Source organism: Taudactylus pleione, unplaced genomic scaffold (genome assembly GCF_031769625.1).
Source record: "Taudactylus pleione unplaced genomic scaffold, aTauple2 ptg000930l, whole genome shotgun sequence".
In the NCBI taxonomy this organism is placed as follows: domain Eukaryota; kingdom Metazoa; phylum Chordata; class Amphibia; order Anura; family Myobatrachidae; genus Taudactylus; species Taudactylus pleione.
The window spans coordinates 990,639-1,017,228 of NW_028285331.1; the positions used below are offsets into that span (position 1 = coordinate 990,639).

Sequence of the window (26,590 nt, forward strand, 5' to 3'; positions counted from 1 at the left end):
ACTGAAATCAAACAAAGTAGGGATCTGTAAATAGATGTATAGCTGAATCGCTCATTAATGGGCAAATCACAATGTACTAGTCAAACCGACGAATTAGGTGTCAAATAAAATGACAGCCGTGTCTCCAATCCACCACTATTGGTCCTCTTTGGGTGCGTTATTATAAAGTGACCCCTAATAAAACCTCAGCCGAAAAGCCAGACCTGCACATAACAAAAACGCATTTACATTTATAGTGAATATAATGGTACGGTATAAAAGAAATATATTATTATAGATGGTTTCCCTCCCTGGCAGAAGTCACTGCAGATTTTCTATTCAGGTCCAGTAAATATAAAACCACCGGCGACTTCCTGTGTGATTTTGCTGATGCAGAAAAGCTGATTATTAGCGGAATCCCACAGACCATAGTGTGACGGGTATTGGACAGGAGACCAGAACATAAGCCGTATATGAGGGACGTATATTAGGCAGCTTAGAATTTAACTCTATCCAAGTCTGGTTCACTTCCAGATTTTATAGCCCAGAATCTGTGGTGTACACATTCTTCCCACCCCCCACATAAAATAAATTAAATATTGGAAGAAGTGACCTCTGATGCATCAACGTCATGGGTGGAGCCACATGGAAGCGCATCAAGCGATTGCCGCAGCAGCTAGGGCAATCACCTGATGTTCTTCCCCGTGGTTCCACCCATGGCGTCCAGTGCCAGATTAAGGTCCACAAGGGCATGGAGCTGAAATTTATGAATGGCCTATTATGTGCCGCCGCAAGAGGTGTGTTCAGCACTGCGGTTGGGGGATGTAGTCAAAATACCGACGGACGGGATTCAGTCTGTTGAAATCCTGGTGTCGTAATCCCAACCCGGGACTAAACATAGGTGGCTAAATCCCAAAGCCAGCCTACACATTGACGCCGGAATCCTGACATACGACATTCAGATCAAAGGCAAGCGGGGTGCCCTTAGCTGGAAGGGGGGCTTTAGGGTTAGGTACCACTGGGGGGGGGGTTAGGCACCACTGGGAGGGTTAGGGTTAGGTCCTACTGGTGGGTGGAGTTAGGGTTAGGCACTAAGGGGGACGGTTAGGTTTAGGCACCAAGAGGGGAGGGTTAAGGTTAGGCACTAACTGTTAGGGTGCAAGAAGGGAGGGTTAGGAAGAGAAGGGGGGAGGGTTTGTATACTTACCCGACCCCTGTCGGAAATCTGAGCATCGGGATGCCGCTGTCTGCATTTTGACAACAGGCATCACGACTGCCAGGTAATCATAACCAACCCCTGCGGGTGTGACTAGTGATGTGGGGGTGTAACTAGCAATGTGGGGGTGTTGTCTGCACAGGGATGTGGCCTGTCCTGTGTGGTGTGACTAGCCCCTACCTTTAAAAACCTCAATCTCTTTTCCCTTTTCACTTATATCAATAGTGTAAGCGAGGTTCAGCAAAGGAACAACTTCTTGTTAAAATGGCACATGGTGATGACGTAAACCTGAAAATATCTCTATTATAGAGCGCATGGGTCACTTAGTGATGTCAGAATGTGACATCGCTATCTCTCTCTATATATAAGAATACCATATCTTATTAATAGTTATAGGGGGGAATTCAATTCAGTGCGATGTAGAATAGCCCCGGGAGGGAGCTCCCACAGCTATTCAATACACCGTGCTGTTTGGGTGGCTAAAGGATTTCTTGCCCCCCCCCTGGGGATGTGAGGAGAAATCTGACAAAAGTGCCGGGCACGCAGCTGTTTGCCAACTTAGCGCGGTGCTAATAGCCACGCGCCTGCCACTTTAGTTGGAGAATGCCGGTTACACACCTTAACACCCAGGTTAAGTCGCGAGAACCGGCATTCTCTGACTTTCCTGCTTCCCAACAAGGCACACAGCATATTGAATTGAATAGCTGTGGGAGCTCCCTCCCGCTGCTATTCATCACCACACTGAATTGAATTCCCCTCATACTGAGGTGTTAGATCTAGAAACCTTAGATCCAAAACAGTATCACTTGGGGCCTGATGCAGGTACTGCCCCGCTGCAAGAAACGGAAAGTGGGCATCTCAGTATTAATGAAATTGTCCAAAAAAAAATTATATATATATATATATATATATATATATATATATATATATATATATATATATATATATTAGGGATGTGCAGGCTCGGATAGGTTCGAGTTTGCACGTGGAGTTCGGATTTTTCCCTCCAAAAAAACGGAACTCAGAAAGAGGCAAAACGTCATCTTGAATGGACGAACATCATCATTCCTGGACAAAAGAGAGAGAGAGAGAGGAAAGAGAGAGGGGGGGAGGGAGAGAGACAGGGTCGGGAGAGAGAGAGAGAGAGAGACAGGGTCGGGAGAGAGAGAGAGAGAGAGACAGGGTCGGGAGAGAGAGAGAGAGAGAGAGACAGGGTCGGGAGAGAGAGAGAGAGAGAGAGACAGGGTCGGGAGAGAGAGAGAGAGAGAGACAGGGTCGGGAGAGAGAGAGAGAGAGACAGGGTCGGGAGAGAGAGAGAGAGAGAGAGACAGGGTCGGGAGAGAGAGAGAGAGAGACAGGGTCGGGAGAGAGAGAGAGAGAGACAGGGTCGGGAGAGAGAGAGAGAGAGAGAGACAGGGTCGAGAGAGAGAGAGAGAGAGACAGGGTCGAGAGAGAGAGAGAGAGAGACAGGGTCGGGAGAGAGAGAGAGAGAGACAGGGTCGGGAGAGAGAGAGAGAGAGAGACAGGGTCGGGAGAGAGAGAGAGAGAGACAGGGTCGGGAGAGAGAGAGAGAGAGAGACAGGGTCGGGAGAGAGAGAGAGAGAGAGACAGGGTCGGGAGAGAGAGAGAGAGAGAGACAGGGTCGGGAGAGAGAGAGAGAGAGAGAGACAGGGTCGGGAGAGAGAGAGAGAGAGAGAGACAGGGTCGGGAGAGAGAGAGAGAGAGACAGGGTCGGGAGAGAGAGAGAGAGAGAGAGACAGGGTCGGGAGAGAGAGAGAGAGAGAGAGACAGGGTCGGGAGAGAGAGAGAGAGAGAGAGACAGGGTCGGGAGAGAGAGAGAGAGAGAGAGACAGGGTCGGGAGAGAGAGAGAGAGAGAGAGACAGGGTCGGGAGAGAGAGAGAGAGAGAGAGACAGGGTCGGGAGAGAGAGAGAGAGAGAGAGACAGGGTCGGGAGAGAGAGAGAGAGAGACAGGGTCGAGAGAGAGAGAGAGAGACAGGGTCGAGAGAGAGAGAGAGAGAGACAGGGTCGGGAGAGAGAGAGAGAGAGACAGGGTCGGGAGAGAGAGAGAGAGACAGGGTCGGGAGAGAGAGAGAGAGACAGGGTCGGGAGAGAGAGAGAGAGAGACAGGGTCGGGAGAGAGAGAGAGAGAGACAGGGTCGGGAGAGAGAGAGAGAGAGACAGGGTCGGGAGAGAGAGAGAGAGAGACAGGGTCGGGAGAGAGAGAGAGAGAGACAGGGTCGGGAGAGAGAGAGAGAGAGACAGGGTCGGGAGAGAGAGAGAGAGAGACAGGGTCGGGAGAGAGAGAGAGAGAGACAGGGTCGGGAGAGAGAGAGAGAGAGACAGGGTCGGGAGAGAGAGAGAGAGAGACAGGGTCGGGAGAGAGAGAGAGAGAGACAGGGTCGGGAGAGAGAGAGAGAGACAGGGTCGGGAGAGAGAGAGAGAGAGACAGGGTCGGGAGAGAGAGAGAGAGAGAGACAGGGTCGGGAGAGAGAGAGAGAGAGAGACAGGGTCGGGAGAGAGAGAGAGAGAGAGACAGGGTCGGGAGAGAGAGAGAGAGACAGGGTCGGGAGAGAGAGAGAGAGAGAGAGAGACAGGGTCGGGAGAGAGAGAGAGAGAGAGAGAGACAGGGTCGGGAGAGAGAGAGAGAGAGACAGGGTCGGGAGAGAGAGAGAGAGAGACAGGGTCGGGAGAGAGAGAGAGAGAGACAGGGTCGGGAGAGAGAGAGAGAGACAGGGTCGGGAGAGAGAGAGACAGGGTCGGGAGAGAGAGAGAGACAGGGTCGGAGAGAGAGAGAGAGACAGGGTCGGGAGAGAGAGAGAGACAGGGTCGGGAGAGAGAGAGAGACAGGGTCGGGAGAGAGAGAGAGACAGGGTCGGGAGAGAGAGAGACAGGGTCGGGAGAGAGAGAGACAGGGTCGGGAGAGAGAGAGAGACAGGGTCGGGAGAGAGAGAGACAGGGTCGGGAGAGAGAGAGAGACAGGGTCGGGAGAGAGAGAGAGACAGGGTCGGGAGAGAGAGAGACAGGGTCGGGAGAGAGAGAGACAGGGTCGGGAGAGAGAGAGACAGGGGGGGGAGAAGGGAAGAATCCCCCTTATTTAGTGATGTATGGCAAAACCACAAATATGAGGAAAGAAAGGTGGCTCTCTCCAATGTAAAGGTGAAAAAAAAAATGTTTAAATGTAAATTAACATTGGTACAGATAAGTTGACGTTTCAAATCCTACCGGCTTTTTCATCAGGACTGTACATACTTAAACAAACATCTGCGGGATGTGCGCTGGCAGCCCAGTGCTGCAACATCAATCTGGCATTGGAGCTCCCTGGTGTAATCCGTGATGAACAGGCAGAATGTGGACACTGCCCGCCGAGACATGCTCCAGCCCTGATTCCCCCCTTCATGGTGTGATCCGCAGCAGGGGGAGGGGCGGAGTTTCGGACAGCAACTGAAAACAGACACTCGCAGCCTGCTGCGGTGGATGGGGGGCGAGGCCTAACGCCCCCTTCCTATGGTGATACGCAGCGGGGGAAGGGGCGGAGCATTGGATGGCCACGCGCAGCCTGCCGGGTGCCGAGTGCCCTGACGCCCCCTTCCTGGTGTGATCTGCCGCGGGGGGAGGGGCAGTGCATCGGACAGCCACTCGCAGCCTGCTAGGGGGGTGCTCGCGTCACGAGGTCGGGGCACCGGATGGCCACTCGCAGCCTGGTAAAAAAAATCCTGACTGCAACAGTCGCTGTTGACTGATGCAAGATGCTACTGGCCTATTTTGACAGGGGGCCTGGAGCTGTAGCTCCATCCGCCCCATTGCTAATCCGGCCCTGATGGCGTCTACGTCATGGCAGAGCAGCACAATACATGACGAGCACAGCGAGTGACTCCTGCCCAGCTCTGCCTATATATCTTTTGCTCCTCTACTGAACTTACCTCCTTGGAGACGGTAAATAACAGTGAAATGCGCCTGTTCTTACATTTTATTTCCAAATTGCAACACGATCACTGTATTAATTAAATGCATTGTGGTTTTCTATGAAACATTTTATTAATTTTCATTAAAATGACCTAGAATTGTGCGGTTATTAGCCAGATTTTTTTTTTTTCTATAATTTTAGTAGCTCTTCAGGAGATGTCATTTTTCTGGAGTAGCTCACACCCCGATTAAGGTTGGCGACCACTGCTCTACTGCAACTAAAAGCACAGTGGTCAGTAGCAGCAGGATAATGGAGACGAAGAGCCGAATGTAATAGAGAGTTTAGGAAATGTGAGAAAACGGTCAAAGAACGTGGTAACTCAGCCAATGTGATAACGACACAGAACGCGGTAACTCAGCCAATGTAATAAAGCCACAGAACGTGGTAACTCAGCCAATGTGATAACGTCACAGAACGTGGTAACTCAGCCAATGTGATAACGTCACAGAACGTGGTAACTCAGCCAATGTGATAACGACACAGAACGTGGTAACTCAGCCAATGTGATAACGACACAGAACGTGGTAACTCAGCCAATGTGATAAAGCCACAGAACGTGGTAACTCAGCCAATGTGATAAAGCCACAGAACGTGGTAGCCAATGTGATAAAGCCACAGAACGTGGTAACTCAGCCAATGTGATAAAGCCACAGAACATGGTAACTCAGCCAATGTGATAAAGCCAGAGAACGTGGTAACTCAGCCAATGTAATAAAGCCACAGAACGTGGTAACTCAGCCAATGTGATAACGACACAGAACGTGGTAACTCAGCCAATGTGATAACGACACAGAACGTGGTAACTCAGCCAATGTGATAAAGCCACAGAACGTGGTAACTCAGCCAATGTGATAAAGCCACAGAACGTGGTAGCCAATGTGATAAAGCCACAGAACGTGGTAACTCAGCCAATGTGATAAAGCCACAGAACATGGTAACTCAGCCAATGTGATAAAGCCACAGAACGTGTTTTTCAGACTCAAAAAACTCTCAAGATTTAAACTCTCATCCAGGTGTTTCCGGTTTTGAAAATACAACTCGATCAATGTATTAGTGTCAGAGTTTTACTGCTAATCTCTCACATTTCCTAAACTCTCACCCTATTACATTTGGCCGTAAGTGGCGATTCCCCAGGGGATAAGACAAGGTGGCGGAGGGACTGCGTCCCATCGCAGTTACTGTATTAATTGCGCGCGCGATTAATAACCAAGTCTCACAGGCTGACCGCAGATGCCCAGGAACTCCCGGCATTGCACATTCATTGGGAAACGCTACTCTTTACAAACAGGAAGGTTATGATGGGGTGAATAATACTCATGTAACAAGCTTTCATATAACGCCCCATACATTACACTAGTGGTAGGTTCCAGATAAACTGACTGAGCCCAGCTGGAAATATCTGGGGGGGGGGGGGAGGAAAAAACTAAACAAAAACATATCCATCAATTTAGGCGTCAGGGGAGCCAAGAACACAGGCCCTGAGGTCTGTATTGATAACGAATCATTACAGCACGGGTGCTTAGAATAGATCACTAAAAGTGTTTAAAACCAGCTTAGAATTTTTTTTGTATAATTATTCCTGTGAGCGCCCCAAAATCTACACCTGCAGCGGCCATTTATCTACAAGGAAGCTCGCTCGCTCCCGTGTAAGGTCAGAGTGTCGGCAGACGCGGGATGTACGGCAAATAGCTCATTCCCACACACACGCCGAGAAAATGGAACAAGTGCGTGCTTTGATGGCGTGTAAAAATATGGCATGGTGCGTACTAAAATGAGAAAAAAAAAAAAAAAACACACATGTAATTTGACTCTTAAAGCACAACTAGTCCGTTATGCCCCCACTAATCTGTTCCTCACATACTGGTTTGACAAAAAAAAAAAAAAGCCAGCTTACACACTTAACGTAACAAGCCATTCCCTACACCCTGCCAGCCAGTAGCAAGGGGCGTGGAGCCGCGACGGTGCCCTACGCCCTGTGCCATGGCACGGCCCTGGTGCGGAGCTTGAAGCCATACTGGCAGAGTTATATACATAGGTCTCGGTGCATTTTGCTCTCCGATGTACCGTATAAAGATTAGTAATGAGTGATATTAATCTTGTCTGGGCCACTGACACTGGAAGGTGGGAGTTAATGGTGAGTGACTGTCCATCTGTGTCCCCTGTGTGTTTGTTATATGGGAGAGGTGGGGGCCACAATCATAACTGTACAACTTTAACAGTATTTAGTAAAATATAAAAAAGGTTGGGATGTACTAAAGCATACCTCCCAACTGCCCCGTATTCAGCATCTACTCACAGTGTGGTGGAAGCCCGGAGGTACCCCCCTGAGTGATGTAAACGGGGGCGAGCCGTTAGGCCCCCTTTTCGGATGAAGTCCCTATTACAGAGGTTTAAATGTTAGGGGGGGGGTATGCTAAAGTGCAAAATGCGGTATAACCCCCGAAAATGCAGTTTTTTGGGGGTTTTATCGCATTTTCCATATCTACAATGCATCGAAATGTGATGCATTCCGGTGCTTCGTCCCGGTGGGTAACGCCATCTTCAGGTGTCGTTATGGAATAGAAGCCCACGTGATTCTTATCGGGACGCTCCACCTGAGGTGGATCCAATCGGTTTCCTCCCATCACCCCCAGCTTCCTTCAGAGAGACTTCTGGGTGTTAAACCCGGGAGCCCCTCTATCTGGGGGCAACGCAGGAGAACAGCTCTTATCGGGAATTAACCGCGTTATGTACCAGACGAGAGGCAGATGCGATGCTTAGTACATCCCGCTCAAAGTCACTTTAAGGGGAAGATTTATCAAATCTTCGAAGCGAGGTAAAGTGGGAGGAGTCGCCCACAGCAACCAGATTCTAAGGGGTAAAGTGCGGGTATTTAGAAGTGGAGATGTTGCCCATAGCAACTAGATTCTACTTATCATTTATCTAGCACCTTCTAGAAGACAATAGCTAGAATCTGATTGGTTGCTATGGGCAACATCTCCACTTACAGAAACCCAGCACTTTAGTAAATACACACTTGTCATTTTGCTAGCACAATCCTATAAAGAGACAGAAGCTGATTGGTTGGTACTTTGGGGCTATAGTTAGGAGCATATTGGTTGGTACTTTATCTCTCACAATTTTATCTCTCCCAAAGCTTGAATACCCCCACAAAAAAAAAAAAAACTTTAATAGATGTCACCTTTAGCAACCGTGCTTTATTCAAGATTTCTAAAAACAATCCAAATCTATCAAAATCCCTAAAGCGTCAGTGGTAGGTCCATAACATACACATAAAAGGTTTCTATCATATTATTGTGCTGCACAATAAAAATCCAAATAATGTTGTAAAAAAATAGGCAGGTTATGCAGATGACGACGCTGTCACTTAGATGGACCCGATGACTACAATAAAGAGCATTTCACTCGGACATCATCCACCGTCTCTCAGTATCCTTTAGTGACACAGCAGATCCCAGCCCAGCCCCAGTCACTGCAGGAGGCTCTGCTATGTACTATCACAAGGATCTGATTGTGTAAGCTGGATACACTGCAGCTTTTAGGGGAGGGATCACCGCCTAGATCAGACAAATCTGCGCTATCTACAGACATAGAACATCGCTAATTACACTACAATTCATAATGAGCACTCTAAGGCCCCCATGCCCCTCTACTGTGGATATAAATAGGAATCCCCACTTTCACAAATCATTTTACAATATACCATGAAATAAAAAGTTTAATACCAGTGATCAACACAACATATTCTGTAAATAAAAAAAAAAAATAAAACTACAAAGACAAAATATACCTACAAACCACCCTATAGCATTTTCCCTATTACAAATGACCAGAGAAAAACTTAAAATACATTCCACTATATATGTTCATATGGAAATCCAGGTCCCATAGCTAGTTAGGGCACTTTTAAAACAAGAGCTTCATCATGAAGATCAAAGAACATTCAAAAAGGCACACAGGATTTCAGAGCACTTTCAGGTCCATCCTTGGGAAACACAAAGTATGAGGCTGAAATGTGCATTCATCTAGGACAGTGGTTCTCAAATTCAGTCCTCAGGACCCCGCACTGGTCACATTTTAAAAAGATCCACAGGTAAAGCAAAAAATTATTTCATTTGTGAATCTGGGCCTGATTCAGCAAGGAACGCAGTTGCTAATACGCACGCAATCGGCCGATTGTTGTGTACTGAACATGCGTATGCATCGCAGTGTGCGAACCAGCCATCGCAGAGGCTACGCAGACGCACTGCAGAGTGATTGACAAGAAGTGCCGTTCGTGGGTGGATGAGGCGGGGAGGTTGGTCGGGGAAATGCAGCCAGTGTGCCGTTCGTGAGTGGATGAGGCGGGGGGTTGGTCGGGAAACGCTGGCGTGCCAGTGTGTTCGCACGCCATTGCAGAGGCATGCATAAATTATCCGCTGCGATAGCCTACGCAGTCAGATCTCATAGCGTGTGTGGTTGTTAGCAATTTCTGAGTAAGGTCTTACCTTGTGCAAGTGTGCGTGAGGCTGCGATGGTACCGATGGTTTTGCTATTCTGCTAAGTATTACGGATGTGCGTATGGTAAAGTGGGCGTCCTTGTGTTGTGCTGAATTTGCATTGCGAGCGCAATGGATTAGCATGCTATCGCAGTTGAGCTGCGTGCGTACGCAATATTGCCCTCCGTAGTGAATCAGGCCCTCTGTGTGGAGACCTGGAAAACATGCACTGCTTGGGGCCCTGAGGACAGAGTATGGGAACCTGTGATCTAGGACATATCTTCATCATCAATAAATGTGGTAAAGCCGTTTTACTGCATTTCTCATATGTGCCAAGCTGTGGGTGGCAAGGGTTTGCTTTCCGCAGCTTGGAGCTGGTGGGTGTTGGCTAATAGAAGCCTACGGGTTTCCTTCGCAAAGAGCTGCTAATGGGATCCAATCGGAACCCTCCCAGCAGCCCCTACGACGCCTGCACAGATGGACTTCTGGGCCATAAACCCGGATGCTTTCCTATTGCAAATGGCAGCCCTTATCCGGAGAGCCGTCCTTCGCATTTTTCATTTTCATGAACGATGAAAATCACAAACTTGGTGCGTCCCGTCCTGTATATTCTGAACCTAGTGACAAACTCCCTTTAACACAATTTGGAGTTTTAATGTACAATTTGTGAGACGCACCTTAAAATTGTACGATGAGACTTACTCCCTTCATCACATAGAGAACAGAGGCCCTGATTCATGCGCACTGGCCTACCATCGATCCGGTTGCGAGCGCACAGCGCTTGCGACCGGGTCTGAATCAGGCCCAGAAAACGGTTTGGGAAATTTTTGCCGGGAACATAACAGCGGCACAGAGGGAACATAACAGCGGCACAGAGGGAACATAACAGCGGCACAGAGGGAACATAACAGCGGCACAGAGGGAACATAACAGCGGCACAGAGGGAACATAACAGCGGCACAGAGGGAACAACAAGAGATATGGTAAGAACTTACCTTTGTTATATCTGTTTCTACGAAGTCCATAGGGTCCACAGGGTTGACCTTGGGGTATAGCTGGATCTGGATCCACGGGCACCACGCAGTTAAAGCTTTGCTCCTCAGTTGGTAAGCAGCTAAGGCCGGAGGAGGAGACTAAACAGAGAGAAGGAAGACTGGAACACACAAGAAACCATACTCACAGAAATGGGAGACGGAAAACCGGTGACCAGCCACACAGCCCATTTGAAGCCACGTGCGTCAGGGCGGGTGCCCTGTGGACCCTATGGACTTCGTAGAAACAGAGATAACAAAGGTAAGTTCTTACCATATCTCTTGTTTTCTACTTCAGGGTCCATAGGGGGACCACAGGGTTGACCTTGGGGATGTCCCAAAGCAGTTCAACTAAGGGCGGGGACGCTCCTGTGCTGAAAGGAGAACCCGGCACCCAAAGGATGCATCCTGAGAGGCGAAGGTGTCAAACGCATAGAACCTCAAAAACGTCTGAATTGAAGACCAAGTAGCCGCCTTACACAGCTGAACAGCGGAGGCGCCACGTCTAGCAGTCCAAGAGGGACCCACAGAACGAGTGGAATGAGCCTTAACAGAGGCTGGCACAGGTAAACCCTCCTGTGCATAAGCCTCACAAATAACGGAACGAAGCCAACGGGCTAACGTTTGCTTGTTGGCAGGCCAACCCCTCTTGTGAAAACCGAAGAATCCGACTTCCTAACCGAAGCAGTCCGGTCCACATAGATTCTAAGTGCCCGGACCACATCCAAGGAAGCCTCACCAGCAGAAAGATCAGGTGACTGAAAAGCTGGCACAAGTTCCTGATTAATGTGGAACTTTGAGACCACTTTGGGAAAAAACTCAGGACGCGTGCGGATCATAGTCTCTGGATTCACACCACTGAAAATAAGTGCGCCACACCCTGTGGTAAATCCGCGCGGAAGCAGGCTTGCGTGCCCTAAGCATGGTACCAATGACCAAACTGGAGAAACCCCTAGACCTCAAGACGGCTGTCTCAAGAGCCACGCCGTCAAAGACAGCCGACCCAGATCCGGGTAAATGCAGGGCCCTTGAAACAACAGGTCCCGACGCTGAGGGAGAAGGTACGGAGCGTCGATGGAGAGGCACCTCAGATCGGAGTACCAAGGACATCTGGGCCACGCTGGAGCCACCAGCACGAGCGTGCCGCCGTCCTGCTTGAATTTCCGCAGAACCCGAGGAAGCAGGGATATCGGAGGAAACAGATACGCCAGGTGAAACGTCCATTTCACCGACAGAGCGTCTACCAGACAGGCGCCTGCGTCTCTTGTCCTTGACCCGTAAACGGGCAACTTGTGATTATGACGGGAGGCCATCAAGTCCAGCTACGGCAGCCCCCACCTGTCCACGAGTAGCTGAAACACCTCTGGGTGAAGCGACCATTCCCCGGGATGCACGTCGTGACGGCTGAGGAAGTTCGCCTCCCAATTGAGGACTCCGGGAATGAAGACTGCCGAGATCGCTGGAACGTGATACTCCGCCCAAGCAAGAATGCGAGACACCACCGACATTGCTGCCCGACTGCGAGTTCCCCCTTGGTGGTTGATGTACGCCACCGTGGTGGCGTTGTCGGACTGCACCTGAACCGCCCTTCCGTGAAGAGCGGGGCCGGACGACTGCAGGGCCCTGTATACCGCCCACAGTTCCAGGATGTTGATTGGGAGAAGTGCTTCTTCCGCGGACCAACGACCCTGAAGCGATAATGAGCCGGTCACTGCCCCCCAACCCCGGAGACTGGCATCCGTCGTGAGCAGGACCCAGTCCGGGATCCAAAAGGGGCGCCCCTCGACCAGATGCGCTGTCTGAAGCCACCAAGCCAAAGACTGCCGAACCTCCGGGGACAACACCAGCATCTGAGAGCGGATCCGGTGAGGTAACCCGTTCCATTCCGATAGAATCAGCCCCTGCAGGGGACGGGAATGGAACTGGGCAAATTCCACCATGTCGAATGTCGACACCATGGACCCCAGAACTCTCATAGCCGAATGGACCGACAGGCGGCAACTGCTCAGGCAACTGTGTATCCGCAGCTGCAGGGAGGAGATCTTCTCCGGAGTCAGGAAAATCCGTTGCTGACGAGAATCCAGCAGGGCTCCCAAATGAACCATCTGCTGTGATGGAATCAGGGAGGACTTCTTCCAATTTATCAACCACCCGTGTGCTTGAAGACAAGCAATGGTCAGGTGCAGATGTCGAAGAAGCACCTCCGGGGAGCTCGCCAGCAGCAGAAGATCGTCCAGGTACGGCAACAGACGTAGACCCTGACCCTCGGAGCCGTGGAAAGGCCGAAAGGCAACGCCCGAAATTGGTAGTGATGGTTCAGGATAGCAAACCTCAGATACCGCTGATGTGCCGGTGCTATGGGCACATGGAGATAGGCGTCCTGGATATCGAGGGAGACCATATAATCCCCGGGTTCCATCGCCAGAATGATGGAACGTAACGTTTCCATCCTGAACTTGGGAACTCTGAGGTATCTGTTCAGAGACTTCAAATTCAGGATAGGGCGATGAGAACCATTGGGTTTCTGTACCAGAAACAGAGTAGAATAGTACCCCGTCCCGCGCTGAGACTGCGGAACGGGAACAATGACCCCTGCTTGTAGCAAGGATTCTATAGCTACCTGAATCTGACCAGCTTTGGTCTTGTCCAGAGAAGGATTCGTGCAGAAAAACTGGTGGGGCGGCCTGAACCGAAAAGACAGGGCGTACCCCTGAGAGACTACTTCTCGAACCCAGGCATCCGTGGTGGTATTGTGCCAACACTGGGCGAATTGGAGAAGTCGGCCTCCCACTCTGGGGTCCCCCAGAGAGAGGCCCGTCCCATCAGGCAGCAGGCTTATCCTCCTGCTTGGAAGAAGGGCGCAGAGCACTCCATGCCTGCTTCTTGGGCTTGGGTGCGGCCTTGGTCGCCGAATGTCTCGGGAAGGACTGGCCCTTACCCTGAACCCGAAAGGACCGAAAGGCAGAGCTCCTCACTTTAGCCGGCGCAGAGGCCGAAGGGAGGAAAGCCGACTTGGACTTAGCCAAAGTATCCACTATTTTGTCCAAATCCGGACCAAATAGTAAATCACCATTAAAAGGCAAGGCTTCCAGACCCTTTTTTGAATCTGCATCAGCCCTCCAGGACCTCAGCCACAGGGAGCGCTGAGCAGACACCGCTGCAGCCGACACCCTAGAAGTGAGTAGGCTGGCATCCAAAGACGCTTCCCCAATATAGGAAGCTGCATCCCGCATCTGTCCCACTAACGCTCTCTGGATATCCGGAGCCTCATCAGGAAAGGTATCCTCCAAGGCATTGGCCCAGGCCTCAATGGCTTTAGCCACCCAGGAGATAGCCATGGACGGGCGAGCCACCGCCCCGGAAAGAGAATAAATGGACTTTAAACAAGTCTCCACCTTCCTGTCCATGGGATCCTTCAAAGAGGAGATAGACGGCAATGGCAGCGTCGCGCTTTTGATCAAGCGGGTAACGTGGGAATCCACCGCCGGCGTCTCCCATTTCCTGCAATGAGCTTCAGGAAAAGGATAGTTCGCCGCCAACCTCTTCTGTGGATGGAACCTTTTACTGGGTAATTGCCAGGCCGCCGCCATATGATCCGTTAATTGATCAGACAGGGGGAACACAGTTGAAGTCACCTTGGCCTTTTTAAAATTAGGAAACTTCGACCTAGGAGCCGGCGCATCATCCTCAACATGTAGGATAGCCCGCACCGCCCTAACTAAGGCTGGAACATTAATGGAGGACTTAGCTTCCACCTCCTGCCCCATGGCATCAGAGTCAGAGTCCTCATGGATTTCTCCATCATCTGAGGACACTTCCGAGTCCGACAATTGCGCAGCTAGTGAACTCACAACCGGACGTTTAGACGCCCTTGGTGGCACATCACTTTGCAACATCGACTGAAACACCGAGGATGAAGTCGCCAGACTCTGGCCCTGATTCAGACCCACTCGCAAGCGGCTGTCCGCTCGCAAGTGGGACGATGGTCTGCACTGAGCATGCGCACGACGGAGGGAGCTCCGTCGTGCGCATGCGCCAGACGCGACGAGCGAAGGAAAGTCCTTCGCTCGTTGTGTCTGATCAAAGGGGGTGTGCTGTCGATGTTGATTGACAGCACGCCCCCTTTGGTGGGCATGCCTCCCTGACGGGGGCGTTCCCACGGGAACGCCTCCCGTCAGAAGCCGGCCCACTGACATCACTAGTGATGTCAGTGGGAGTGATTTTGGCTCTGATAGAGCCAAAATCACTCCGGGGCTTGCGGTTGAAAACCTCAACCGCAGGCTCCGGCTCGCAGTTTCGATGGTCGCGATGGTCACGACCATCAAACTGCACGCTCGTATAGGCTGTGGGTGGTGACCCACAGCTATACGAGCGTCCAGGAGGACGCTGCATTTTTATGGAGGGCGGCCCTCATTCAGAGCATGCGCTCTGAATGAGGGTCTCTGTACGGAGCTGGAGAGAACATCCACCCAAGGCGGAGGAGCCGTCGGAGCAAAACTCTGCAAAGGCACTACAGACTGACGCGTCACTGGGGAAGACTGCACATACACAGGCAGTCCCGAGTAAGGACCCACAGTCTGGGCCCCGGGGGGAGACCGCAATATTTGTGGAACAACCGGGGAATGGGGGATGGTGGGCTGCGGCAACGCCCTAGAAGGGACCGATAACCGGTCCGCAATAGACGCCAGCACCTGTGAAAACATCGCCCAAGGAGGGTCCTGTGACACAGGGGGGTTGGAGGGGCCCGGTACCAGCTGGCACCGCCCGCACAGACCATCCTGAGATAAGACCTCCCCATCAACTCCAGCAGCACAGCGTCTGCAGGAAAATAGCACAGGAGCCACAGAGCGCTCAGTCTCCTCATCAGACATGATACCGTTAATACACAATAAATAGGTATCACCAGAGGAATTACGGTTTTAACACCCACGCACTCACCAGTATGCGACACAACAGCCCAGATATGGTACTGTGTAGCACACAACAGTATGTGACTGACCCCACAAATACGTGATTTATATAAGTGAGGGTCTCAGAAAAACGCCCTTCCCCCACACACCTGCCGGGCCGTAGGAGAAGGAAAGGGATAGTTATAAGCTGACAGCAAGGAGAATAAGTCACAGACAGGCAGCACTAGCAATAGTCACATACAATGCAGAAAAGTTAGTACTCACTGCACCTTCCGCTACAATCAACCGCCCAGATTCAGTGTCTGGGAGGGCTATAGCGCTGTGTACACTGTCCTTTAGCAGGGGAGAGGTACACAGGGGGACCGGTCCACTTGATACCGCCTGGGAGTCTGCGATGCCTGCCAGTAAAGATGGCCGCCGGAGACCTCAGAGGAGGAGTGGCCGTAAGATAAGAGCAGCTCAGCGACGCCAGACTGCTAGTTGAAAGGCGCGCTGAGCTGAGGGGAGGAGCCGCTAGACAGGGAAGCCTGCCTCCCCTGGCTAGCAATTAACCCCCGGGTTGCCGGTCCCGCTACCAGCCTGTTACCCTGGTGGTCTAGCGGACACGCGGGGTATTCCTCAACAGAGGGGGAGCCCGCCACCGCCGCTAGTGCCTCCGGTCTGTCCCCAGAGACTGGAGGCTTCTGACTGCATACAAAGTATCCGCCCCGTCGCGTCCGGCAGCAGTCAAGGAGTCCCCAGAGCCCGGCTAGTACAGGCTCTGGGGTCCCGCCGCAATCCCTAGAGCTGTACTGGCGTCGCGGCGCCAGCGGGGAGAAGGAGCGGCAGCGTGGACGTCCTAAAGGACAGTCTGATGCTGCCGCTCTAAAAGTGTAAAAAAAAGTAGAAAAAAATAAAAAATTTCTCTTTTAAAATAAAGCTTAGGGGCTGCTCCTGCAGCCCCACTGCGACAGGGTGACCCGACTCCGGCCGGGCACCAACTAAAACTGAGGTGCCTGTGGTCGGGGGCGGGGTATAGAGGAGGACGGACCAAAGTGCATCCTGGGAGCAGCAAAGCTTTAACTGCGTGGTGCCCGTGGATCCAGATCCAGCTATACCCCAAGGTCAACCCTGTGGACCCCCATGGACCCTGAAGTAGAAATAACAGCGGTACAGATTACTCAGCTAAAAAAAAAAAAAAAAAAAAAAAGATTAACAGAGAAAGGAAAAAAAAACAAACTGCAGAATCGGATGGAAAACAAAAAAAACATTCCCTCACTGACAGTAATTCGCCACCGATTCTCACACTGACCGCTCACATCTGGAACAAATACAGCGCTCGGCCACATTACTGCTGCAACATGGAACGTGATTCAGGCCTTGAAATATTTCACAGAACTGCATTTTCCAGGGAGGGAGAGAGGGGGGGGTTGTGGGTAATTCACATTATTGCTGCGGATTTGTGCCCTTTCATACAAGATAACGTGTTATTTTCAGTCTGCTCGGAACAGAGGAGAGAAATAAAAAATATTATTATTTCACATGGGCTGTGCGAGGCTCAGGCTCGGCGTCACGAGCGGATTAGTGTAATGCACTGACAGATTCATGCGACAGCTCTCTGCTTACACAACGCTATGCGCCCAGAGAAACCGCCGAGGATTCTGGGAGCCAGAAGTTTAGGGGAAAATGAAAACATAAATAGACAAACTATATGTATAGGGACATATATATTATTTATGGGGTGAACACTTAATGCAGACTGGTCAAAAGAGTTTGGGCCTGATTCAGAGGCGCACGCTATTTGCGAGCGCTCGATCCGAATCAGGGCGATTTTTTTTTTTTTTTTTTTTAAATCCGCCTCCAGGCAGCTTGCATAGCTGTGGGTGACCACCCCACAGCTTTTGCGAGCGGCCTGGCGATGGTCGCGATTATCGCGACCATCGTGCTTGCCACGAGACCCTTGTGGTAGGGTCTCGGCTCCCGCAAGCCCGAGTGAACTTCCTGCTCTAATAGAGCAGGAAGTTCACTACTGAAATCACGAATGATGTCAGTAGGGCCGCCCACAAACGCCAGGCGTTCCTTCGGGAACACCGTTCGTCCAGCCACCCCCCCTCCCCGCCTACAAAAACGGGGCGAGCTGTCGATCAACATCGACAGCCTCCCCGTTTTGTAGCGAGCCCCGGAGCGAGTGAAGTTCTCACTCGCTCTGGGGCTCACGCACGCACTGGCCGACCATCGACCCGCTTGCGAGCGCTATGCGCTCGCGAGCGGGTCTGAATCGGGCCCTTTGTAAGCGCCACACAGGTTTAGGAAACAGACCATTTCCTAAATGGGGGACCCACAATAGGGGGAAATTTGGATTATTAGCTAGCGGACAGCCCATTCCTCCCGTAACATATACCATAGAAATGTAAAATTAGAGTAACTTAAACACAGAACAGCTAGATAAAGCGGCTATAGGAATGTGTGCTAAATATATAACCCCTAAAGGTCACAATCACGCAGGAATAAAAGATACACAGTGATGCCACACTATATATAGCAACACGTTTACACACCGGCCACGCGGCGTCAGCTCTATAAACCAAACACAGATCCCTTTTCCTGAATATCTGGAACCGTCGCTAAATATAGCGCAGTCCTCACTCCGTCCAGAGCACAAAATACACAAAAACAATCTGCTATAGGATCACCTTGTACATGCAGATTATATATGAATAGAACAAATATAATATGAAATAAAGCTTTAGAAGGAGAGGAGGGTTTCTCAGTAACATGGTCTCAACCTCTGAGAGTCGACACAGGGGAGGTACTTAACACTGCGGCCCTCTAGCTGCTGTGGAACTATACCTCCCAGCATGACCCGCCACAGTTTTAGCATGCCCCGATAGCATAAGCGTTGCAGGGCATGCTGGCATGTGTAGTTCCACAGCTGTTGGAGGGCCGAACGCCAACTACGATACACTGATGCGGCTATAGGAGCTAAGAAAAGACCAGCAGCACGATTATTACCGGACATCCATCTCTTAAGGTGCATACACAACGATTTTTTGAACGATTATCGATAATGATATCGTTTTAAAAAATCGTTCACTTTCTGAGTTTAAACGATGACCGATTATCATTCATGCGCGTTCACGTTTGCAGTTCAGTCAGACTGACCAACTCAACGATTTTCAGTAAAGGAATAGGCAAAAATCGTTTGTAGTTCAAAAAAAAAATCGTTCATTTCATTTATTAAATGAACGATTTTAGTAAACGATTTTCGTTCATTTTTCCCTTGGAAAAAAATGAACGAAAATAGTTTACGAAAATCGTGTGTGTGTGTGCGTGTATGCAGCTTTAAAGGTTAAAGTTTGACACGTGCAGAAAGGAAATGAAGGATGGGGTCTGACTGTATTTGAAGTTAGTAAAATAAATTGCACGTGCATCTGGTATTTTAGTGGCACAAAAGCCCCCGTGTGCCCAGCAGGAGGACGGCGCAATATCCCTCCAGCTGCTGTTCCAAGGACGGAAATGTTTCTCAGAGAACATTTGGAAAGAAGACGGGGAGTGCCCGCACATACATGTGGAAAGTACAGGGGTGCGACGCGTGGGGGGAGGCTCGGCGGTGGAATAGGAATGCTGGATTCAGGGAACGGTGTGGAATGTACCAGGGGCCTGTGAGGAGAAACAACATGGAGGACACATTACACAGAGATCTAGGATGCATTGCTGGACGGCCGCTGGTACATGCATCAAGTTAAAGTTCACAAAAACATTATACAATATCGATATCTCCAGCTCTCTATAACTATAGTGGTCCCCAGCGGGACTGCAGCCTGCAGGAAGGAAGGTCTTTGCCAAGTCCCATTAAATAAGAAGGTCCTTAGTATACAAGCGGGCCATTGTTCCCGGCAGGTTTATAGATTATTTTTACGTGTCATACGCACAGCTACTAACTCCTGTCTCACAGTCTACCCGGCTGCCCGGAAAATCTCAGCGTCCCCGAGGCTCGCAGCACCGTACGGCGGCCCAGATAACATTACTCCGTTTATGTAGCTCATGATTTGTTTTGTTTTATTTTCTAGCCCTAATCTTCACCCTAACGCCCCCTCCTGTTACCTAACCGTCGGGGTAGGTGTCTGACCCTAACTGTCCCTTCTAGTGCCCACCCCTACCCGTCGAGGTAAGTGCCTAACCCTAACCAACAAAAAAAAAAAATAATGTGTCAACCATTTTTGTGTCGACCTTTTGAACCTGTCAACCTGCTTACGTCTCGACGTATCCCTGTCTAACATCTGGGGCGAGGGTAAATGCGGTCAAACCCCGAAAATGCGGGTTTGACAGCATTTTTCATATGCACCAAGCCCTTGGCAGCGGTGGGTAACGCCATCTTCCTGATGGAGTTACCCATAGAAGCCTATGGACTTCTCTCCTCCGAGTGCTGATAGAGGGATCCAAATCGGTTCCCTCCCAGCACCCCCCGTGGCACGCGCTTCCTCCTGCGCAGAATGATGCCGAAGGGACTTCTGGGTCATAGACCCGGAAGTACCTCCACCACAAAGGGCTGCTCTTACCGACAGAGAGGACCTTTGCGGGGCTTGTCAGATGTTATTACACAATAGATGGCTAAAGGCCAACAGAGGTTTGGTTGCTATGGCTACAGCCGGCCATTTCTATTTGAACCATGTTGTTGCTGTATATTTTATGGGATGAACAAATGTTTGCAAAGGTACAGTGTATAAATTTACTCAGAGCTACCATCAACACTGAGGCATGAGGCACTGTACCTCATACCTCACAAGTTCCCAGTGAACTGACAATCTGAACATTGGTTAAAGGTGCATACACACGGTCAGATGAACGATTTGACCAACGATTTTTGACTGCATTAAAATGAATGGAATCGTCCAAATCTGACTGCAAACATATCAGATGTCAGATATCGTTATCTGACATCGGGAACGCGCATCGTTCAAACATGTCAGATATGTCAGATTTTCCTTCAGATATGAACGATTTTTGAAATAGTTATCGTTGAGATCTTAGTGTTCACTCTAGGTCCGGTGGGAGGCAGGGCGCCGGACCCAGAGTTACGGCACTATTGCGCACGCCGGAGGCCCGAAAAGGGAGCGTGACCAAAGAAAAGGGGGCGCGTCTGTATGACGCGTCCCCTTTTCATCACTCCTGGGGGCATGCCCGGCACTAACGGACATGCCGGGCAGCCCCCAAGCGCTGCGGTCACTGTGAATGGATGCCGGGCGCATGCGCCCAGCGTCCGTTCGCCGGCTGTGACCGCTGCGCCGCCGTTTTGACCACCCACGGGACACAGCGACCCGCGGGTGTAGGCAGAACCCGCAGGTTGTCTCAGCGGGCCGCTTCGCTGGAGGGCAGGGCGCGTTCTGCCCTTCAGAAATAGGGCAGGGCGCGTTCTGCACTTCAGAAATCGGGCAGGGCACGGTGCCAAGCTAAAAACAGCCTAGCGGGAACACTAGATCTGAAGAAAAAGCTGACCGTGTGTATGCACCATTAATTCCTAAAATAACATTTTAAAAATCATCATCACATTAAAAAAAGAAAACGTCATACTACTTTATCAGACGGAATCATAATTAATGTATGAATTTATTTGCTCCTCATTTCATCCACCTATACAGTGTGGAGGCAGCATTCTGGGGGCTGGACCTTCACCCAGCCTATCGGGTTCCGCCTATGAGATTGCACACAGTGCCTCGTGCCTCCCTTACGGCTTAATAGGCTGAGGATTGATTGAGCTAATAAAATGAGAAATAAGAAGAAGAAAGAGTGACTAGAGGAAAAGCTGCCTTCACCATTAGACATGGCTGCTGCGAGCGAGTTGGGTCTCGCCTATGGAGGAATGCATTCCAGGCCGCACGCTGTGCCCTGTCACAATAAACAACCCAGACTAAAATAGACCCGGCTGCCATTGACCGGCTTCCTCAGCCTGCCTGCTGCACACATCAGATAGGGAGGCCTAAAGAAAACATCGCTGCCTGCACTATTCACTCTTACCATTAAGCCATGCAGGGAAAATAAGAGTGTTTTCTTAATATCTAAGAAACCACCTCCAGGCCTCTCTCCTAAAACATGAAAGGGTCCCACACCCACCCCCCTTGCTGTGTCGGATAACACAGCAGATCACACTCAGGCGAGGCCTCACTCACAATCTGCTCATCACGAGCAGAAGGATTCTGGAGATTTACGGAATTACTAAATCACTTTGCATGAGTTATAAGTGTACGAGGGGGAAAAAAATACAATATTGGATTTTCATGTTCCTATGAGGGTTTATTGGATTATTCGCTGGCACAGCAATAACTTCCTAAAATGGAAGTAGGCCACGCTAAAGTACTTTAGTCATGTTGGCTCTAAAAATCACTTAGAATTTGCTCACTGCACACTGCCATATTCCTGTGAAAGTCTATCCCATATCCAAGACTCCAATTTGGATTAATACAAATTCCTAGATGCCTCAACACGTTCTATAGCAGATGACTTACTGGTCTAACAAATACACAATTGGAACAAAGCATTACCAAACCCCCAGCAGTCCAAGGAAATCCATGCTTAAGTACAGGCTTAATGCCTCAGGCAATTTCATTCAATCACGTGTTTAAGCAGCTTAGAACCCGTATTCAATTTGAGGCGAAAAGTCCGGATCCGCGATACTTTTTCGCCAATGACATCATTTTCGCCTGTTTTGCTTTTACACCATATTCAATTTGAAAGACTTTCCGCCAATGCAATGTAATAGGCAAAAAAGTTTTGCCTATGAATAGCATGTGGAAAAAAAGTGCAGAATTGGGGTTTTGGGGGGCAATGTTGAGGGAACCCCCGTGCAGCCCTCAGACAGTAGCCCAAAGGTAAACTGCGTCAAAAAATGGAAAAAAAAAAACTTAACACCCCCCCAAAAAAAAAAAAAATATTGGGGGACAAAGTTAAAAACTAGCGAACTTGACTCTGGGGGGGTCCCCAAGTATGCCCCAAGTGCTTTTTTCATTGCGGGTGCTTACGGCAGGAGGATTTATTACAATTTATTTCAACTTAACGTTAGCAACTTTTAAATATGCTGACCCACATTTTTAAGTACCCCAAATTTGCTGGGATAAGTTATTTTCTGGAAAAACATACTCCTGAATACTATTCTGCACCACGTACAGAAAAACGCTATTTAGCAGCTATTGAGCCCGTTTAAAACACCAAATACCTTCAGCAAGCCAAATCGGGGGGTACCATAGCTAACCCCCATTACAGAGCATCTTTTGGGGGGTGTCAGGCTGATTTCCCCAAATCTGACAGTACTTTCCGCCTGTTCAAGTTTCACCGGGTCCCATTTTTGCGTATTTCCATATTGAATACGGGGTAAAGCGGGCATGGCCGCGATACTTCTACGCCTGCAAAACACGCGATATAGGCGAAAAGTCTGGGATGCGAAAAAGTATTGTGGATCCGCTCTAATTGAATACGGCTCTTAGGGTCAAAACCAAGACTGTATGAAGAGAGTGAGGCCTGGGGTTAAGTATCTCTGCGCCAGTCGTCCATTACCCGGTTTTATCCAATTTGTGCTTTTACTATCAGATATTCCACCCTCAATTTCCACAGTCAGTCATTTTTAAACCGACTCTCAGGGGAACACGATTACACAATGATCTGGTGGCACAGATCAGACTGCGGAGAGATGCGCTGAGCAATTGTGGGATACACCGACAGCGCAACAAGGGATTCCGAGAATCTCTAGCAACACAGCAGCGCTCTTCACAGGGTCACAGGCCGGGATAGGATCGTCACAGTTCCGCTGAGGAGCTTATACAACACAACAAACTGAGAATTCTTACACTCACAGAGACCAGGATGTTGGGGTCCTAAATAATAATTAGCAAAAAGCATTATTTAGTACCATAGTAACATATAGAGAGTAAGGGGTAAATTTACCAAAGTGAGAGTTTTTAGAAGTGAGTTTTAAAAGTGATGTTGCCCATAGCAACCAATCAGGTTCTACTTACCGTATATACTCGAGTATAAGCCGAGTTTTTCAGCACAAACACACAGCCGCCGGAGCAGGCAGCTGTGTGTTTGTTGTAATCAGCAGCCGATGAGAGTCTGTCAGACACTCATCGGCGGCTGCTGCTCCCACTGCGGGAGCCATCTTCCGGCTCCGGCACTGGGTAATGGGAGAGACGACGTCTCTCCCATAATGCAAAGCGGCCGGAGGAGCCGGTAGAAGCGTCGGGACCAGGAGCGGGAGTTTCAGGTAAGTTTTTTTTTTTTTTTTAATTCTTATTACGTCTCTCTCTACTGCGGGGGGGGGGTTTCTACTGGGAGCACTACCAGGGGGCGATTACTACAGGGGGCACTAAAAGGGGTTATTACCACTGGGGGAACTAGTACAGGGGGCACTAAAAGGGGGGGGGGGGATTACCACTGGCTTCTATTGGGCAACGCCACCTGAAGATGGCGTTACCGATCTGGGCAAAGTTCATATGGGGTATGCGGTAAAACCCCAGAAAACTGCATTTTCCTGTTTAGTACATCCCGACCCTAGCATTGTCTGTAACCTGTAGAGTGCAAGCTTGTGTGCACGCTCGGTTACCTTTATGTCTGCCTAATAATACCCAGACTTGTGGGTAACCTATAAAGTGTGGGCTTGGATGCAGCGCCCCCTTACCACATTGTCTATCTGATAAAACACAGTCTTTTGGTCTTATTACTGTGTTTATCCCCAAGTGTAAAGCAAGAACTATACTAGCACTATATAAAATAAGAATGGATGATGATAAGTCTCAGACGGACAGGGGTAGCGCGCACAGGTTGCCAGGCTAAATAGTGGTGGGTTGGCGGATAAGAGAGCCCAGTGGGGGACTACCCTGTAGCTGGGCCACTGGTGTTAGATTACCCAGCGCTGCTGGAGAAACGAAGCCTTGTCCTATCAGTACTTACTGGTTCCTCTGTGATCGGCCCTCCTGGAAGAGCACCTGCAGCGGTATGCTGATCTGTCCCAGGAACTGGTCCATGCCAATCAGTGCGCGATGCATGATCATCAGCTTCAGCTCGCTGTTCTCCCCCCTCTCGATGGCTCCAGGGGACAGTTCGAAAGAACATTCCTCCTTCCATTCTGGGGATCCGGGGGTCTTCTCCACCACGGAGGTGCTGTACTTCTCCCGGCCCACCTGGATCAGTGTGTAGGCATCGCTGGTGCCATGCTTGCCCTTGGCCCGCAGGCCCCTGGCTTGCAGGATGGTGACCTGGACATGGGTGGGCAGCCAGCCCAGCTCTGGCTCCGGCCGAAGAAACATCAGGATGAGGGATGGGCAATGCAGGAAGAATCACATATACCTATAACATGAGAGATAACACAGTCTGTAAGGCCTGGCACACTTACTGCATCCTCACCAGCGGCCTGCCATCACCCCATATACAGCACTGCAGAGCCTGCATGGACAACACCTAGTACAGGCACCCCACACCTCAATGCAGACCCCCGTATTAATACCCTCTAATGCAGACCCCTGTGTACCCTCTAATGCAGACCCTTGTCTAGTGACTGCCAAGAAGGCTGAACATAACCTATTGACCCCCAACCCCTAATGCAGTCCAGTCTAATGAACCCCATCCTTACTGCAAGCTCCTGTCTCATGTCCCCCAATGCAAACATTATGACCCACCCTCCCCTAATGCAGACTATAGTCTAATGACCCCCCACCCTTAGTACATACCGCTGCATAATTAGACGGGTCTGCACATCCTAATTTGCAGAGTAATGATTCCCTCCCCCCCCAGCCCTGCAGCTCTCCCAGTGCACCCCCAGCAGGCACCAGTAACTCGCTATACAGCCTCATTACCTCCTAGCTGGCACACATGCTGCAGTCCGGCCGCTGGGCTGCTCTCACTCTGCAGAGCGTAGGGGCTGCTCCCCGGGTTCCTGTGCTGGGTATGCCGGGGCAGGGGGTCTGCAGGCAGGCAGGGTAGGAGAGCAGGCAGCAGGCACCGGGGTGAGGTCCTGCAGCTGCTGCAAAGTAACTTTGTTATTATGTGTGTGCGGCTCAGGAGGAGGGGAGAGGGGGGAGGAGCAGTGTAACAGCCTGGATCCCAATGCTTGCTGCAGCACTAGCTCATCCAGCCAGGCAGGGAAAGGCTCAGCTTCAGCTTATCACACAGGGAAGGAAGGGGATCATTACCCTCAATATACCTCTCCTACACTGTACCCTCCCTCCCCCATCACCCCCAGTATACCTCTCCTACACTGTACCCTCCTCCCCCATCACCCCCAGTATACCTCTCCTACACTGTACCCTCCCTCCCCCATCACCCCCAGTATACCTCTCCTACACTGTACCCTCCTCCCCCATCACCCCCAATATACCTCTCCTACACTGTACCCAACCTCCCCCATCACCCCCAATATACCTCTCCTACACTGTACCCTCCCTCCCCCATCACCCCCAGTATACCTATCCTACACTGTACCCTCCTCCATCACCCCCAGTATACCTCTCCTACACTGTACCCTCCTCCCCCATCACCCCCAGTATACCTATCCTACACTGTACCCTCCCCCATCACCCCCAATATACCTCTCCTACACTGTACCCTCCTCCCCCATCACCCCCAGTATACCTCTCCTACACTGTACCCTCCTCCCCCATCACCCCCAGTATACCTCTCCTACACTGTACCCTCCTCCCCCATCACCCCCAATATACCTCTCCTACACTGTACCCAACCTCCCCCATCACCCCCAATATACCTCTCCTACACTGTACCCTCCCTCCCCCATCACCCCCAGTATACCTATCCTACACTGTACCCTCCTCCATCACCCCCAGTATACCTCTCCTACACTGTACCCTCCTCCCCCATCACCCCCAGTATACCTATCCTACACTGTACCCTCCCCCATCACCCCCAATATACCTCTCCTACACTGTACCCTCCTCCCCCATCACCCCCAGTATACCTCTCCTACACTGTACCCTCCCTCCCCCATCACCCCCAGTATACCTCTCCTACACTGTACCCTCCCTCCCCCAT

General features: G+C 50.5%; 1 protein-coding gene across 1 annotated transcript in view; it reads right to left on the reverse strand.

The window, feature by feature from the left end:
• Positions 1-25,685, reverse strand: part of RAB11FIP5 (RAB11 family interacting protein 5) — a 71,238-nt gene extending 45,553 nt beyond the window's left edge. Inside the window, exons 1-2 of the mRNA XM_088459740.1 lie at positions 25,402-25,685; positions 24,500-24,895 (exon numbers count right to left, since the gene is read on the reverse strand). Of these exons, the coding sequence (XP_088315866.1) occupies positions 24,500-24,855 (356 nt within the window). The 5' untranslated portion in view covers positions 24,856-24,895; positions 25,402-25,685. The remainder of the gene's footprint in view (positions 1-24,499; positions 24,896-25,401) is intronic.
• Between the last annotated feature and the right edge of the window lie 905 nt (positions 25,686-26,590).